This window comes from Dreissena polymorpha, chromosome 8, assembly GCF_020536995.1.
Source record: "Dreissena polymorpha isolate Duluth1 chromosome 8, UMN_Dpol_1.0, whole genome shotgun sequence".
NCBI lineage: Eukaryota > Metazoa > Mollusca > Bivalvia > Myida > Dreissenidae > Dreissena > Dreissena polymorpha.
In genome coordinates this window covers 34,100,499-34,118,382 of record NC_068362.1, presented here as the reverse complement: position 1 = coordinate 34,118,382, position 17,884 = coordinate 34,100,499, and the positions used below count along the sequence as shown (strand labels likewise).

The 17,884-nt window shown below is 39.1% G+C and overlaps 1 protein-coding gene across 9 annotated transcripts in view; it reads right to left on the bottom strand.

Annotated features, from left to right (window-relative positions):
• The window catches only part of LOC127842214 (chromodomain-helicase-DNA-binding protein Mi-2 homolog), a 68,714-nt gene that overhangs the window by 24,823 nt on the left and 26,007 nt on the right, over nt 1–17,884 (bottom strand). For all 9 annotated transcript variants that reach the window (XR_008031513.1, XR_008031514.1, XM_052371621.1 and 6 more), the window contains 15 exons: nt 17,680–17,823; nt 17,179–17,382; nt 14,645–14,752; nt 14,316–14,396; nt 13,110–13,309; nt 11,994–12,122; nt 9,910–10,039; nt 7,539–7,730; nt 6,601–6,737; nt 6,152–6,353; nt 5,327–5,448; nt 4,098–4,271; nt 2,624–2,762; nt 1,585–1,716; nt 459–576 (listed from right to left, as the gene is read on the bottom strand). Coding sequence is in view for 7 of the 9 variants with exons in the window: in XM_052371621.1 (XP_052227581.1) it covers nt 459–576; nt 1,585–1,716; nt 2,624–2,762; nt 4,098–4,271; nt 5,327–5,448; nt 6,152–6,353; nt 6,601–6,737; nt 7,539–7,730; nt 9,910–10,039; nt 11,994–12,122; nt 13,110–13,309; nt 14,316–14,396; nt 14,645–14,752; nt 17,179–17,382; nt 17,680–17,823 (2,212 nt within the window). In the remaining 2 variants the exon portion in view is untranslated. The remainder of the gene's footprint in view (nt 1–458; nt 577–1,584; nt 1,717–2,623; nt 2,763–4,097; nt 4,272–5,326; nt 5,449–6,151; nt 6,354–6,600; nt 6,738–7,538; nt 7,731–9,909; nt 10,040–11,993; nt 12,123–13,109; nt 13,310–14,315; nt 14,397–14,644; nt 14,753–17,178; nt 17,383–17,679; nt 17,824–17,884) is intronic.

The window sequence follows — 17,884 nt, the reverse complement described above, 5'->3', positions numbered from 1 at the left end:
TATAAGTCAGTCCAGACTGCAAGTGCATTAAGTGTAGTCCCTTATAAGTCAGTCCAGACTGCAAGTGCATTAAGCAGAGAGTGTAGTCCCTTATAAGTCAGTCCAGACTGCAAGTGCATTAAGCAGGGAGTGTAGTCCCTTATAAGTCAGTCCGGACTGCAAGTGCATTAAGTGTAGTCCCTTATAAGTCAGTCCGGACTGCAAGTGCATTAAGTGTAGGCCCTTATAAGTCAGTCCAGACTGCAAGTGCATTAAGCCCCATTTTCCCAGAGCAAGGCTCATATATAAAACCCTTTTAAGGCCCAGCTTATGGGATGTCACGCCTTTCCATTAAGTTTTTCATTTCATTTTCACCACAAAATATCTTATCTGCCATGTGTTTTCTCTGCTGACCATGCAATGCAAGTTGAGCAACTGTTTAAATCGCAGAAGTTTGACCCAAAAGAAAACCAACTCACCATTGAACCTATCTATGGCATCCTGCCTCATTGCCCCTGTGATGGCCCCGTCTATCCTCTCGTACTTGTAGCCTTCATGTTCCAGGAAATCCTCCAGAATGTCCAGCATCTTGGTCATCTGAAACACACAGGCAGGGTACCAGGGGGGCAGTATGAGATATCCCAATACACACAGGCAGGGTACCAGGGGGGCAGTATGAGATATCCCAATACACACAGGCAGGGTACCAGGGGGGCAGTATGAGATATCCGAATACACACAGGCAGGGTACCAGGGGGCAGTATGAGATATCCCAATACACACAGGCAGGGTACCAGGGGGCAGTATGAGATATCCCAATACACACAGGCAGGGTACCAGGGGCAGTATGAGATATCCCAATACATACAGGCAGGGTACCACGGGGGCAGTATGAGATATCCCAATACACACAGGCAGGGTACCAGGGGGGCAGTATGAGATATCCCAATACACACAGGCAGGGTTCCAGATCAAAACTCATAAACACAGATATTTGGTTGTCTAGATTTGTTGCTGTTTTCAACATTGCTACAGTTATTTCAAGAAGATCACTTAATCTACTTACTTTTTCTGCAGTAAGCTGGTACTTAGTTGCTAGTACTTAGTACATATAGTTATGCAAGTAACTAACAAATGTCCAACTTTGTAACTTACAAATATCCAGGCTAACCTGGGTCTATACTTTCCGATTATATGGAAATTTTTATTAAAAGAAAATCCATTCTAATCAAAAATCCAGACTAGGGGGACAGTGTCCTCCATGATTAGCCTGTGAAGACTGCACAGGCTAATCTAGGACAACATTTTATGCACATGCAGTCAGCCCCATTTTTCACAAAGCGCCCCTCTGATGTGACCTGCTTCAATACCTGTGAGAATATGAGGACCCTGTGTCCATCTTCCTTGACTCACATACCTGTGAGAATATGAGGACCCTGTGTCCATCTTCCTTGACTCACATACCTGTGAGAATATGAGGACCCTGTGTCCATCTTCCTTGACTCACATACCTGTGAGAATATGAGGACCCTGTGTCCATCTTCCTTGACTCACATACCTGTGAGAATATGAGGACCCTGTGTCCATCTTCCTTGACTCACATACCTGTGAGAATATGAGGACCCTGTGTCCATCTTCCTTGAGCTTCCTGAGCATCTTGGACAGCAGTATGAGCTTGCCCGAGGCCTTGGTGAGTGCTGTACCCTCGTAGGCATTGTTGGTGAGGCGGGGGGCTTCCTAGAGGGGAATGGAAATGGAGATAAAATATGTCACCTATACACCGGAAACAGAAATACAATGAGCCTTGTTCTTACAAAACTGGGCTTAATCCATATGTGTTAAGTGTTGTCCCAGATTAGCCTGTGCGGACAAAATCCGTCAGACTAATTATTTTTTTTATAGAAATGATTTCCATTTTTAACATAAATTCTATACAAGCAGCAGTGTCATCCCTGATTAGCCTATGCAGACTGCACAGGCTGATCTTTGACAACACTTTATGCACATGCATTAAGCCCAGTTTTCAAATAAAATGTTTAAATATGACATTTGGAGAACATTCAAAGGCATGTGTTTCAATTGCTACGCCAAAATTGGGACGACTTCCACAGGAAATTGCAAGTACAGAACACAAACATGACAAATGACCCGTGAGTAAGAAGCACAGCAGTTGAAATCTGAGTCTTAGCATAAGCTTCAAGTACAGACAATGCGAAAGATGGTCACTTTTCAGTTGTTATTGCTGAACTCATGGTTTGTATTAATCAAGCTCCAAAGGTAAACTTATTTTATCAGGGCCGTATTCTCCAAACAATTCTCAGACTTAAGTATAAGAAGAAAGAAATATTCTTAAAACTGGAATATTCAAATACTTCTTGAATTCTGACATGGCATTAACCATCTCTACCTACATCATTTTTATGATGAATGTTTAGTTTATGGCAAAATCACCAGTGTGGACTGTCTATATATTAAAATACTGAGCAAGAATCGGTAAGTGATTACCGGCCCAGGGAAAATTCTCATTTTTTAGGGAATGGTTTGGGGCCGTTCCAGAGCTAATTTTTAAAATATGTTAAGATTCCCTTAAGAAGCCTTGTGAAAATAGGCCCAGGTCTAAACCTACAGTGTACAAAGTACTCACGGATTGTGCGGTGGGGAAGAGGTATGGATGATTGCAGCACTTCTTCAGGTCCATCATGATGTTGAGTAGCGACACCTGGTTACCCCCCTTGATATTCAGAGCGCTGAAGTTCCGGGTCAAGATGTACTTGTAGTATTTCCTGTAAGAAAAGATAGCGAGATATCTTTAGCTAGAAAAATATCCAGGATCACAAAACTACAAAGTGCTGCTTAAGATGGAACAGTGCGGAAAGGTCAATCAGTCTGATGATATTTTTTTATAATTTCCTTCTTTATCAAGGGCCTCACAAAAGCCCCTTACCACAAGAGAAAGGCCCCTTCCACTAGGAGAATTTCTTTAAAATGATGCTAATTACCCCAAATTAAAAGCTATGTTTGGGACATTTTTTCCCCGTTTTCAGTTTTGTTGATAATTGTTTCCCCAAAATGGAAGGACATGCCATTTCTCCAAATTAAGAAAAAAAAGCCCTCAACTATATAAATCCAATGAATGTTGTAGCTAAAAGCATAACATGTCTGATTAGGGTTTAATAGCAGTCTTTTTTATTTGGCATTCAATTTGTGAAAAAATGCGACAATTTTTCCCACTTTTGTGTCCTTCAGTCCAGAACAAAGGGGTATATGTAAGGCCCAACACTGCTGTCTTTATGAGCATTGACTGATTATCTAACAGATCATCACATAATCATACCACCCCTCACCCTGCCCCAAAAAGAAAATTAAGTTTCATGCTCACATAAAACATTTGGAGGAGATGGGTCTGTGTATAATATAACCAGTGTTTTTTTCCACAATTTGGGGAATGGGGCCGTGTCCCATTGAACTGGGAAAATTGCTGCATTTTGACAAAAATTTGGAAATAAGTATTGTTGCTGTTTTGCTAAAAAATGCTTCAAATGAGCAAATAAGTGTTTTAAGTATTATTTTTTACTAAGATTGAACTTATATGGCTGGATGGCTGGAGATAAACAAAATGTTGAAATCTAAAAAAAAACTATTCAATAAAATTGTTTTTTTTTTAAACATTACATTGAGAATTTTTGAGGTACCATTTGGGAAAAATATATACTTTTTCCATTGGGAATGGTGCCAAATACCGAACCCTATATTTAACGAAAAAACAAGAGCTGTCTCCATAGGATGACAAATGCCCACAAAACACGCTTTGATAGAAGTTATGAGCATTTTTGGAAACCTAAACGCAGATTTTGAAACCTAAACACAAACCCATTCAAGGTCAAGGTCAAAGAGGTCAAATTTGTGTGCGTTTGGAAAGGCCTTGTCCATATACACATGCATACCAAATATGAAGGTTACATCTGAAGCGGCGTATAAGTTATGAGCATTTTTCTAAACCTGAACGCACCGCGTGACAGACAGACAGACGGATGGACAGTGCGATCACTATATGCACTCCTTCGGGGGCATAATAAAGAACACTGATGACAATAATTAAGAATTGATGAAGCACATACTTTTGCATGGGACTCAGTTCTACACGCACGATGAACTCGCTCTTGCTGGGCATGTTCTTGAGCACGTCGGCCTTCAGCCTGCGCAGCAGGTGGGGGCCCAGCATGTCATGCAGCTTGCGCACCTGGTCGTCCTTCGAGATGTCTGCAAACTCAGCCTGGAATGTCTGCAGCTCACTGTAAGCAGAAATTATTTTAGTAAGTCTAAACCTTTTTATATAAGCCCCATTGCTGCAAAAGCCTGAAGGCTTCTTGAGACACTCTGCTACAATTCCTGGGTAGAACTATTACTTTGTGTCCCCAGGAAGATCTTTGGTATGCTCAAACAGAGGGATTGTATCCCGTTTATTTTGTTTAAAAAAGAGCCAAGCTGCTCAGCAATTAAAGTGGAATTGAGTCCTCAAAATGTACCGATGGACAAGAGCAATTTGTAATACCTTCCATCTTAAGTGGGCATAAAAAATCTCCTTCATTTCAAAGTAGTCTAATTGACATGTTCAGTTTCAATTCAAATTGTTTATCAAGAAAATTTAATTACAATATATATTACCAGAAATTAATTATTATAGCAATAGCAATCTTCTCTATAGGGATCTGATAATCTCAGAAAGACCGATTCGAAACAAACCAGTGCAGATGTTGTGGTATTTCTATCACTGTAAAGACTTAAATTCATGAAACACTTTTCATGTTATGAATGAACTTCATCCAGAATTTTAAATACCATGGGAAAACCATGGTACAGTCTACTATAACCTGAATATAAGGGAAATGAAGATCAAGTAGATTTGCACCTGAAAATATCAGGAGACATGAAGTTGAGTTGGAGCAGTCCATTATGACCTGAAAATACCTGGGTGAAAAAAGTACAGGTCCATTTTTAGCGGATGATATAAAAGACGGTCCATTATTACCTGAACATGTCTATGGCTCAGTCCATTATTACCTGAAGATATCAATGATTCAGTCTATTTTTACCTGAAGATATCAATGGTTCAGTCCATTATTACCCGAATATGTCAATGGTTCAGTCCATTATTACCTGCAGATATCAATGGTGCAGTCCATTTTAACCTGAAGATATCAATTTTACAGCCCATTATTACTTGAAGATCAATGGTGCAGTCCATTTTTACCTTAAGATATCAATGGTTCAGTCCATTATTACCTGAAGATATCAATGGTGCAGTCCATTTTTACCTAAAGATATCAATTGTTCAGTTGATTATTACCTGAAGATATCAGGAGACATGAAGTTGAGCAGATGGAACAACTCTTCCAGGTTGTTCTGTAGTGGTGTGCCTGTCAACAGCAGCTTGTAACCAAGGTTATAGTTGCTAAGGATACGGAAAAACTGAAAAGAGTAAGGGCAGATTGCCATGCTGTACAAAGATAAAGAAAGGAATGTCAACTAGACAACAGAATAATCTGTTGAATATATAAATTTCCTTCACAGACACTTCACAAGGGATCATTCCTATTAACTTCATTTGCAATATAATCCTGATAAACACATCCATCATGTTTATATAAGATAAATGCAGCCATGCCATAAACTTGGTTGAAGATCTTTGATACAAAACGGTCAAGTGGTGAACACAGTACAAAGTAGCCCACACTCCTTAGAGCAGTCACTGTATTCTACTAAATCAATCAGTCTATTAAACCAGTTCCATCAATTTTAAGCATTATTTGTATACACAACTGTGTATTTAACAGAAGGAATGAAGAGGATTAATACTCCATGAAAAAGCATTTTTATAAAACAACATTTGCAACAAACAAAGTAGATATGACAATGCCAGAATTGCTTCTGTTATGATCCTTGCATATAAAAGATGTGTGAGCCAGTTTGTTCAAATTGGCCAAGTCATTAAAGACAAGTTTAGTCCACAACAAGCATGGATGGAAAGAAGCAATTTTTAATAACTCCTATTATTTGTGGAAATGAAAACCTTTTATTTCAAATCTCTATTTTTGACCTAAATTCTTTTTCATCAATGAACCTCATCCACTCCCATGTCACACAAGTATGTCAAGGCATACACATTTTCTACCTTTGACTGGTTATTCTTGAGCCTATGGGCCTCGTCTACAACCAGACAGGCCCAGTCTATGGAGCCGAGTGTGGCCGTGTCAATGCTGATCAGCTCATATGAAGTCAGTAGCACGTGGAACTTCACACTGCTTCCCTGCTTCATCTTCCAGGACTTTGTGCCACCCCTGATGGCTCCCTCGTCAAACGAGAACTCGTTCTCCCTGGGAATATATGAGATGTGTTCTGGGCTTAATGCATATGCAGTCCACACAGGCTAATCAGGGACGACACTTTCCCATTAAATGGTACTTTTTGTTTAAAGGAGGTATCTTCTAGTGTCGTCCTTGATCAGCCTGTGCGGACTGCAAAGACAGGCTAATCTGGGACGACAATTTACGCAAATGCATTAAACCCCCTTTTCACAGAGAATGGCCCATATGGATTTCATTTAGTTGTCAAGTCTCTCACCTGATGACCGCCCGACAGTCCTTGTCCCCCGTGTAAGTGACCACATAAAGGTTGGGAGCCCAGAACTCAAACTCCCTCTCCCAGTTGATGATGGTGGACAGTGGGGCTCCAACCAGGAATGGACCCTTGCAATGGCCCTGTAAAGAAGGTCACAGGGTCGTTGAGGGCACATGGTCATTTAGTTTAAAATGAATGAACTTATTTACTTGTTTTAAACAAATATGATGAGGACATCTTAAGTTATTCATTTACTTTATTAACAGGGTTGATGCCTTAGTTAATTCAGTATTTCATATTAATAATTGTACATGAGGTATATACATGCTTTTACTAATGCTAGCAAGGGTGAGCTTCATAGTCAAATTATTGTGTGTTTTTACAGTGAAAATAAATTAAATTACTCAACCTGTTTAAATTGAAGAAATGAACAAAATTTACTGCGTTCTTCAATGTTAACAAGTGAAGACATTAAACAAAAGATGTGTTTGTCAGAAACACAATGCCCCCTAATGCCCCGCTTTGAAGTTTTTTTTTACCTTTGACCTTGAAGGATGACCTTGACCTTTCACCACTCAAAATTTGCAGCTCCATGAGATACACATGCATGCCAAATATCAAGTTGCTATGTTCAATATTGCAAAAGTTATGAAGAAGGTTAAAGTTTTGGTTAAAGTTTTTGAATTTGTTTTTTTTACCTTTGACCTTGAAGGTTGACCTTGACCTTTCACCACTCAAAATGTGCAGCTCCATGAGATACACATGCATGCCAAATATTAAGTTGCTATCTTCAATATTGCAAAAGTTATGACCAAGGTTAAAGTTTTGGTTAAAGTTTTGGGACACACACACACATACAATGACAGACAGGCCAAAAACAATATACCCCCGATCTTTCGATCCGGGGGCATAAAAAGAAAAATGTTGTACTCCACCCTCACCTCATTATACAGTGAGGACAAGAAGGAAATAGTCTGAATAGTCTTGCCCAGCCCCATCTCGTCTGCAAGGATGGTGTCCGTGCCGTTAGCCCACGAGTAGCGCAGCCAGTTGAGTCCCTCCAGCTGATATGGATGCAGTGTCCCACCAGTTGCTGCGATGTAATCAGGGTCGCCTGGAAGCTGCTTACGCAACTGCAAGGAAAGATATTCAAATGTGTGAAATATTACTTTTAAAGATCATAGCTCAGATAATGCTTAAATTCTTAATACCATTGGAAGGCATTTCAGCATGATTAAGCTATTCACTGCGCAAGTTCTGGTGCATAAGATTTTATTACAGTGAATATGAATATCTTAAAAAACTTGATAATTTAGCCCTGTATAATTTAAAGAACACCTAAGGGGAGGTACATCTTAGGGCCCAGCCCCTTGATAGGTTCACCAGGGCGTGTACTGCCATTCCCCAAAGAAGCTAAGTAGCCAATGGCTACAAATAAGAACATTTGGCTCAAGAATTTTCCATTTGGTTACAGGTTTTTCTTCATAATCATCCATCATAAATCTAAAACAAGAGCACCGCCTTGCGGGTGCAGACCGCTCATCTATTTTCTTTTTAAAGGTGAAGGGACTCTCATTTTCAATCACAAAGGAGGGAGGAGTGGAGTGAAGAGGGGTGTATAGTGTGGGGTTGTGGACATTTATTACATTATCTTCCAAAAAAGCGAAAAAAAAAAAAAAAAAAAAAAAAAAATCGGGGGGGGGGGGGTATAGTGTGAGGGTGTGGTGATAATTTGTGAGATGATCTTAAAAAAAAAAAAAAAAAAAAAAAAAAAAAAATCAAAAAAAAAATTTGGGGGGGGGGGTGGGGGGGGGTGGGGTGGGGGTATAGTGTGAGGGTGTGGTGGTCATTTGTGAGATGATCTTATAAAAAAAAAAAAAAAAAAAAAAAATTAGGGGGGGGGGGAGGGGGGGGAGGGGGGGGAGGGCACGGGGGATGGTTTGGGTGAAGTCTATTGTGGTATGTCAGGTAAGAGTAGTTTCATCAAAGTATCAATCAAATCTAATCATAAATAAAGAAGTTATGGCAATTTTAGCAAAATTTAATAATTTGACCTTGAGAGTCAAGGTCATTCAAAGGTCAAAGTAAAATTCAAGTTGCCAGGTACAGTAACCTCATGATAGCATGTAAGTATTTGAAGTTTGAAAGCAATAGCCTTGATACTTCGAGTGGATCGAAACACAAAATTTAACCATATATTAAAAGTTACTAAGTCAAAAAAGGGCCATAATTCCGTAACAATGACAACCAGAGTTATGCAACTTGTCCTTTTACTGTACCCTTATGATAGTTTGTGAGTGTTCCAAGTATGAAAGCAATATCTATGATACTTTAGGGGTAAAGTGACCAAAACATAAATCTTAACCAAATTTTCAATTTTCTAAGTATAAAGGGCCCATAATTCCGTCCAAATGCCAGTCAGAGTTACATAACTTTGCCTGCACCGTCCCCTTATGATAGTTCATAAATCTTGCAAGTATGAAAGCAATAGCTTTGATACTGTAGGAATAAAGTGGACCTAAACACAAAACTTAATCAAATTTTCAATTTTCTAAGTATAAAAAGGGCACATAATTCTGTCAAAATGCCAGTCAGAGTTACATTACTTTGCCTGCACAGTCCCCTTATGATAGTTAGTAAGTGTTGCAAGTATGAAAGCAATAGCTTTGATGCTTAAGGAATAAAATGGACCTAAACACAAAACTTAACCAAAATTGTCAATTTTCTAAGTATAAAAAGGGCACATAATTCTGTCAAAATGCATGCCAGAGTTATCTAACTTTGCCTGCCCAGTCCCCTCATGATAGTAAGTAAGTGTACCAAGTTTGAATGCAATAGCATTGATACTTACTGAGAAAAGTGGAACTAAACGCAAAACTTAACCAAAATTTGCAATTTTTTAAGTACAAAAAGGGCACATAATTCTGTCAAAATGCACGCCAGAGTTATCTAACTTTGCCTGCCTAGTCCCCTCATGATAGTAAGTAAGTGTACCAAGTTTGAATGCAATAGCATTGATACTTTCTGAGAAAAGTGGACCTAAACGCAAAACTTAACCGGACGCCGACGCCAACGCCAACGCCAACGCCAACGCCAACGCCGACGCCAAGGTGATGACAATAGCTCATAATTTTTTTTCAAAAAATAGATGAGCTAAAAAGAAGAATTCAGACATAACGCAGTAAATTTGGCTACAGATAATTTTGAACCAGAGGGAGCCTTGAGGTTCACAAAAAAACCTTCACTTTTGAACACATACAGCAAAGTTTAAACAACAACATTTTTTTGGCTATTTGAGAATTGAGTACTTACATCTGTTATGGGGTATGAAGGGGGCATGCCTAGAGGCCTGGGGGAGTCGACAGAGTCATCGTCCTTCTTTTTCTTGCCCTTCTTCTTGCTTCTCGGCTTCTCCTCAACTGGACCTCCCAACATCACCCGCCTGTACACCACACACATGTAATGAGTTACAGGTAGAACTGAATCCACTCTGGGGAAACAGTACACCAAACAAGTAATGAATTACAGGTAGAACTATATCCACTCGGGGGAAACAGTACACCACACAAGTAATGAATTACAGGTAGAACTGAATCCACTCTGGGGAAACAGGGTACACCCACCTGTACACCACACAAGTAATGAATTACAGGTAGAACTGAATCCACTCACCCGCCTGTACACCACACAAGTAATTAATTAAAGATAGAACTGAATCCACTCTGGGGAAACAGGGCAGCATCACCCGTCTGTACACCACACAAGTAATGAATTAAAGGTAGAACTGAATCCACTCTGGGGAAACAGGGTTTAGTGCCACCTGTACACCACACAAGTAATGAATTACAGGTAGAACTGAATCCACTCTGGGGAAACAGTACACCACACAAGTAATGAATTAAAGGTAGAACTGAATCCACTCTGGGGAAACAGTACACCACACAAGTAATGAATTACAGGTAGAACTGAATCCACTCTGGGGAAATAGTACACCACACAAGTAATGAATTACAGGTAGAACTGAATCCACTCTGGGGTAACAATACACCACACAAGTAATGAATTAAAGGTAGAACTGAATCACCCGCCTGTACACCACACAAGTAATGAATTAAAGGTAGAACTGAATCCACTCTGGGGAAACAGGGTTACACCACACAAGTAATGAATAAAAGGTAGAACTGAATCCACTCTGGGGAAACTGTACACCACACAAGTAATGAATTAAAGGTAGAACTGAATCCACTCTGGGGAAACAGCATCACCCGCCTGTACACCACACAAGTAATGAATAAAAGGTAGAACTGAATCCACTCTGGGGAAACAGGGTTTAGTGCCAGTGTGAAAAGTGTCGTCCCATATTAGCCTGTACACCACACAAGTAATGAATTAAAGGTAGAACTGAATCCACTCTGGGGAAACTACACCACACAAGTAATGAATTACAGGTAGAACTGAATCCACTATGGGGAAACAGGGTTTAGTGCCAGTGTGTAAAGTGTCGTCCCATATTAGCCTGTGCAATCCAAACAGGCTAATCAGGGACAACACTTTCGGCTTTTATGTTGTTTTTTTCGTTTAAAGAAAGTATCTTCTTAGTGAAAATCAAGTAAAGGCGGAAAGTGTAGTTCCTGGTTAGCATGTGCTGACTGAAATTGCTTATGTGGGACAACACTTTTTACAAATGCATTAGGCCCAGTTTCCTCGGAGCTTAGCTAAATTATGAAGGGAGGCATTACAAACATACCTGCTTCTATATGATAGCAACATGGACGTTGTCAATTCAATAAGACTATTTTTTTGTGAAATTTGTATTATCTCACTTACTCCTGATATACTAATTTCAAACATGTAAAATCATTGAACTATTTTATTGTTGAAGATTGCATATTGTATAGAAATAAATCTGTGATAAAAAAGCTCTAAAATACTACACTTACTACATATACTACAGAACTTTGGAAAACTGTTGTCAGGAAATTGAAAACTGTTGTCAGGAAATTAAAAGTATAACACAACAGTACCTCATGATTACTTGATATTTCAGTAACTTCCAAAAAACAAATTGAAATATGGTTGGAATATGCATAAGTAATGATTAAAAAATGTTGTATCTCCATGAAAGCCATACCTAAATTTATCATATTTCTCAACATGTCTTATCCCTTTCCCACTCAGAAGCAACAGCAAAATGGCTTTTGCAACCAGCATAAAACCAGAGCAGCCTGGGAGTAACTTGCAGTCAGTCTGTTCAGGTTTTATGCTGTTTGCTGCTCATCAGTAACTAAGGGTTGGAAATGAAGACTTTAAAACTTGAAATATTATTTAGTAAAATACTTAACGCATCAAAATACATATCTAAGTGGTAAAGGGTTAAGAACTCGTTGCAGACTAACCTCAGATTATCATAGTAGTCGACGTGTGATTTGAATTCAGGCACCTCACTATCTTCCGGTTCCCAGGTGGCCATGTCGTAATTGAGATCACGCCACTTCACCAGGTAATACTGGGCACCGCGCTCAGTCCTGTAAATCAAGGGACAGGTGTGTGACTAGAGAAAATCCTGTTAAAAGTGTCACTGGACTGCACAAACGAATCTGAGACAACACATCACACATAAATTGCTCAGTCCTGCAAATTAAGAGCGTGTGTGTATACTATAAAAAAACAGTTTATGTAGAAAGTGTCGTCCCTGACTAGCTTGTGCAGACTGCACAGGCTAATCTGGGACAACCACTTTACGCACATGCATTGATCAGTCCAGCAAATCAAGAGCCAAGTGTGTGACTGGTGAATCAATCAAGAGCCAAGTGTGTGACTGGTGTATCTAACAAGAATCAAGTGTGTAACTGGTGTATCAGCTGGATGCTGTAGATTAATTTAATTTTGCTGACATGAACACTTTGTGGATTCATAAAACCAGGCATATTCATTTTGTCTTACAATTTATGGATTTTGTGTCCGACGATTTAATATTAAGTTTCACAGAATTGTATTTTAGATTAAACAGTAAACTGTATTAAGGTCTCAATGAAGCACATGAATACATGTTATAGGCTTCATGTTGCATGAAGTGCTTAAACGTACGATTATGACCTAAAGTAAATGACAATTCTGTGAACTTTACATGATAAACCAACCAAAATACAATCAACAAATACCAGAGATGGGATCTTTTTAACAATTTTGAGATGAATATACCCCTACCCCTTTACTATTTTATTCAATACTTTTCACTTGTATTCCAGTAAATTTAAGCACCACCAGTGAATCAAGTTTGACAATCAATAGCAGGAAATCAGGGGAAAGGATAAATCAGGGGAAAGGATAAATCAGGGGAAAGGATAAATCAGGGGAAAGGATAAATCGAAGCCTAAAATAACTAACATCCCATATACTTCTTCCTTATTATGATAATAAGTTACACCACAAAATAACTAACACTATAATAACTTCTTCTTGCTTATGATTTATATTTAATCCCGCCCAAAATGTCGAAATTATCTCCTTACTTATGATTGATGATCCTATGTATCTGGAGCCACTCCGGTCGCACCCCGTACTTGTAGAACCTGTCCTCAAGGTTGTCGTTGCTGTTGTCACGCTTGCGGTCCTTCCCGCCCCAACTGCTTCCGTCCTCCAGGGGCGGTGGCTCATCCATGTCGTTCTTGCGGATGTACATACGTGTCAGGGGTTGCTGGTACACGTCCAACTGAGGAATAGTCCAGAAAATATGTATCAGAGATTATGCAGCGAAAGTCACATATTACAATTGTCTATACTATATTGCATTCGTTCTTATTTATGTAAATCTGCAAAATGGCTTGTTGGAATACACAAGAATGAGAAATTGTCCATCAGAAATTAGCCTATGCTTTTTGGAAAACAGGGTTCAATTTTTGTGCATAAAGTGTTGTCCAAGATGAACATGTGAAGTCTGAACAAGCTAATAAGGGACAACACTTTCTGCTTTTATTGAAGTTTTTGGTTGAAAGATAATCTCTACTTAGGGATAATCCAATTTTGGCCCAATGTGTCGTCCCTGATAAGCCTCAGGAGGCTGTCCTAATATGGGACGACACTGTACACAGATGCATTTAACCCTTTTTTCCACAGCAAGCAAGGTCCAAATGTCTCATAAATTATGCATTCTTGTTATTGTACACATGCAACAAGGCTTGTTAGATTACATTGTACTTCAAATTGAGATAAATACAATCAGAAAATGTACCACAAACATGTGCACTCTTGTTGCACATGTTTTCTAATGTAATCCAGATAGAAAATTTACTACTTCAGAAGATTTTCCTTCAACATGAAAACTCACCACTGCCCACAATGTTAACCAAATACTTTTTTTTATTTTGGCTAGGTATATAAACAATTAAAATAAAAACAGTTACAGCCAAATTAACCTGTACTGGATGTAGTACTGAGGATTTTTTTTCCCTAATAAAATTGAACAAACAATGTGTTCTATTTAACCATTTTCCTCTTAAAAGCCAAGCAAAAATGGCTATATGCAACCAGCATTAAACCAGAAGGTTTTATGCTGTTTGCAGCTCACCAAAATCTTACGGTTGGAAATGAAGCATTTTAAACTTAAATCTGTTAAATCATCAATTTAATTAGATTTTATGAGGGACTAAACATGTGTGAAGTGTAAACATGTAAAGGGTTGGAGAAACAAGTCTTGTTTTCAAGGCTGCTACCCATACCTGAAGTTCTGACACCCAGTCACAGTGCCACATGGACAGTCCGTGCCAGCGAACAAAGAATTCACGCTGTGGCTTATGATCCTAGAAACAGAACAGTACTAAAAGGTCATTGAAGACAATTGTTTGTTAAAAAAAGCAACATACTTTTTAATGCTACTGACTATGAGAAACAATAGGTGATTACATGGTAAATTATTAAGCAAATGAATATCAATCATGCTTTAAAGATTATTTTCAACTGTTTTATTTAACCATTTTCCATGGAATGGAAGCAATATAAAAAACTCAACACATTGTTTTTTGTTTGTTTTAAGATGGCGAATACTCACAGCTGAAGACTTGGGCTCCAGATGATGTTCATGTGTGTGGTCCATCTCCTCCATAGACTTCTCAGGGTGGGGAGGCTCAGTCCAGCGCCATGTCAGGATCTTGGCCACCTGCAATGTTACATGAAACAGTATGACAGGGCCACTTCAGGATCTTGGCCACCTGCAATGTTACATGAAACAGTATGACAGGGCCACGTCAGGATCTTGGCCACCTGCAATTTTACATGAAACAGTATGACAGGGCCACGTCAGGATCTTGGCCACCTGCAATTTTACATGAAACAGTATGACAGGGCCACATCAGGATCTTGGCCACCTGCAATTTTACATGAAACAGTATGACAAGGCCACGTCAGGATCTTGGCCACCTGCAATTTTACATGAAACAGTATGACAGGGATCTATGTCATTCAAAAGGTTAAGAGAACCTCGCTGCCATAGTCAAACATGGACTGTCTTTAGCTTATTATTTCTTTGCAATTGAGCCTTGAGCAAAATAAGAATTTGTTGTCCAGTTAGGAACTTCTCACATTCTTCAATCTCAGGGAAAATATCAAATCATATAAAATGATATATACCAATACTGTTATCCAAACACAACTAACAGAGATGTTTTGGGGTCAAAATTCACCCAATGGCAAAAAAAAACAAGAGCACCGCCTTGCGGGTCTTGACCGCTCATCTATTTTCTTTTTAAAGGTGAAGAGACTCTCATTTTCAATCACAAAGGAGGGAGGGGTGGAGTGAAGAGGGGTGTAAAGTGTGGGGTTGTGGACATTTATTACATTATCTTCCAAAAGAGCGAGAAAAAAAAATCGGGGGGGGGGGGTGGGGTATAGTGTGAGGGTGTGGTGGTAATTTGTGAGATGATCTTAAAAAAAAATTCAAAAAAAAAAAATTCAAAAAAAAAAAAAATTGGGGGGGGGGGTTGGGGTGGGAGGGGGTGGGGTGGGGGTATAGTGTGAGGGTGTGGTGGTCATTTGTGAGATGATCTTAAAAAAAAAATTAGGGGGGGGAGGGGGGAGGGGGGGGAGGGCACGGGGGATGGTTTGGGTGGAGTCTATTGTGGTATGTCAGGTAAGAGTAGTTTTGTCAAAGTATCAATCAAATCTAATCATAAATAAAGAAGTTATGGCAATTTTAGCAAAATTTAATAATTTGACCTTGAGTCAAGGTCATTCAAAGGTCAAGGTAAAATTCAACTTGCCAGGTACAGTAACCTCATGATAGCATGAAAGTATTTGAAGTTTGAAAGCAATAGCCTTGATACTTAAGAAGTAAAGTGGATCGAAACACAAAATTTAACCATATATTCAAAGTTACTAAGTCAAAAAAGGGCCATAATTCCGTAACAATGACAACCAGAGTTATGCAACTTGTCCTTTTACTGTACCCTTATGATAGTTTGTGAGTGTTCCAAGTATGAAAGCAATATCTATGATACTTTAGGGGTAAAGTGGACCAAAACACAAATCTTAACCAAATTTTCAATTTTCTAAGTATAAAGGGCCCATAATTCCGTCCAAATGCCAGTCAGAGTTACATAACTTTGCCTGCACGGTCCCCTTATGATAGTTAATAAGTGTTGCAAGTATGAAAGCAATAGGTTTGATACTGTAGGAATAAAGTGGACCTAAACACAAAACTTAACCAAATTTTCAATTTTCTAAGTATAAAAAGGGCACATAATTCTGTCCAAATGCCAGTCAGAGTTACATTACTTTGCCTGCTCAGTCCCCTTATGATAGTAAGTGTTGCAAGTATGAAAGCAATAGCTTTGATACTTAAGGAATAAAATGGACCTAAACACAAAACTTAACCAAAATTTTCAATTTTCTAAGTATAAAAAGGGCACATAATTCTGTCAAAATGCACGCCAGAGTTATCTAACTTTGCCTGCCCAGTCCCCTCATGATAGTAAGTAAGTGTACCAAGTTTGAATGCAATAGCATTGATACTTTCTGAGAAAAGTGGACCTAAATGCAAAACTTAACCAAAATTTTCAATTTTCTAAGTATAAAAAGGGCACATAATTCTGTCAAAATGCACGCCAGAGTTATCTAACTTTGCCTGCCCAGTCCCCTCATGATAGTAAGTAAGTGTACTAAGTTTGAATGCAATAGCATTGATACTTTCTGAGAAAAGTGGACCTAAACGCAAAACTTAACCGGACGCCGACGCCAACGCCGACGCCAAGGTGATGACAATAGCTCATAATTTTTTTTCAAAAAATAGATGAGCTAAAAATCCGAAAAATAACCCAAAATTTCCCCAAAATGACTAATACAAAGAATATGAACTAAAACATTATCATTAAATTGAATAAAGACATATCTAAGTAGAACTTTATATTACACAATTTCAGTTGAAAATTGTAATTTGTATTTGACTGATAATCTTTGAAAAATGTAATAATTTGTAATTCTTAAATTATTTTATTTTCCCAATGTCCTGGTTAATCATCATTTTTTTCCAAATCCAAAACCCACAGGCTGTGAAAAAAATAAACAAAATAAAACACTGCAACAACCAACCTTTGCCTTGAGTGGAGGACAAGAGCATCGTGGGCAGATCCATTCTCCCTGTGGCACCTCCTTGACGGGCGGGTAGAGACAGTGGGGGTGGTAGGAGGAGGGGCACTGGTCACAGCACATCAGCTCTCCCCCGTCCTTGCACACACGACAGAACTCATTGTGGTCATCCTCCTCCACCACTTCCTGCTGGGGACCTTCATTTTCCTGGAGATGGGGAAAGATTAGATTAGTGTGTGATATTACATTTATTGTATGGGTATACTTGAAATATTTAAAGATATCAGTGATATACAGCCTTTTAATTGGTGAAAATTGAAGGAAAATTGGAATTAGAAAGTAGGTTCTTAAGGAAGCCAGATTTTTTACATGATACACGCTGCCTTACGAAATGTTTACTTACAAAAGTCAGACAGGACTTTTCCCCTCTGAGGCCTCCTCTAGTATACTAACACAGTTAGGAAAGGACCATTTCCCCTCTTGGACCTCCTCTAGTATACTTACACAGTGAGGACAGGACCATTTCCCCTCTGGTGCCTCCTCCAGTTCAGGCTCCAGACACACAAGGTGGTAGGCCCGGGGGCAGGTGTCACACAGGATGATCTCCCCTCCCTGCTGACACACCTCACAGTAGTCCTGGTGGTCCGTCTGCAGCAGGGACATGACATAGGTCACATTTGTGATAGTTAAACATTAATGTCTTGGAACA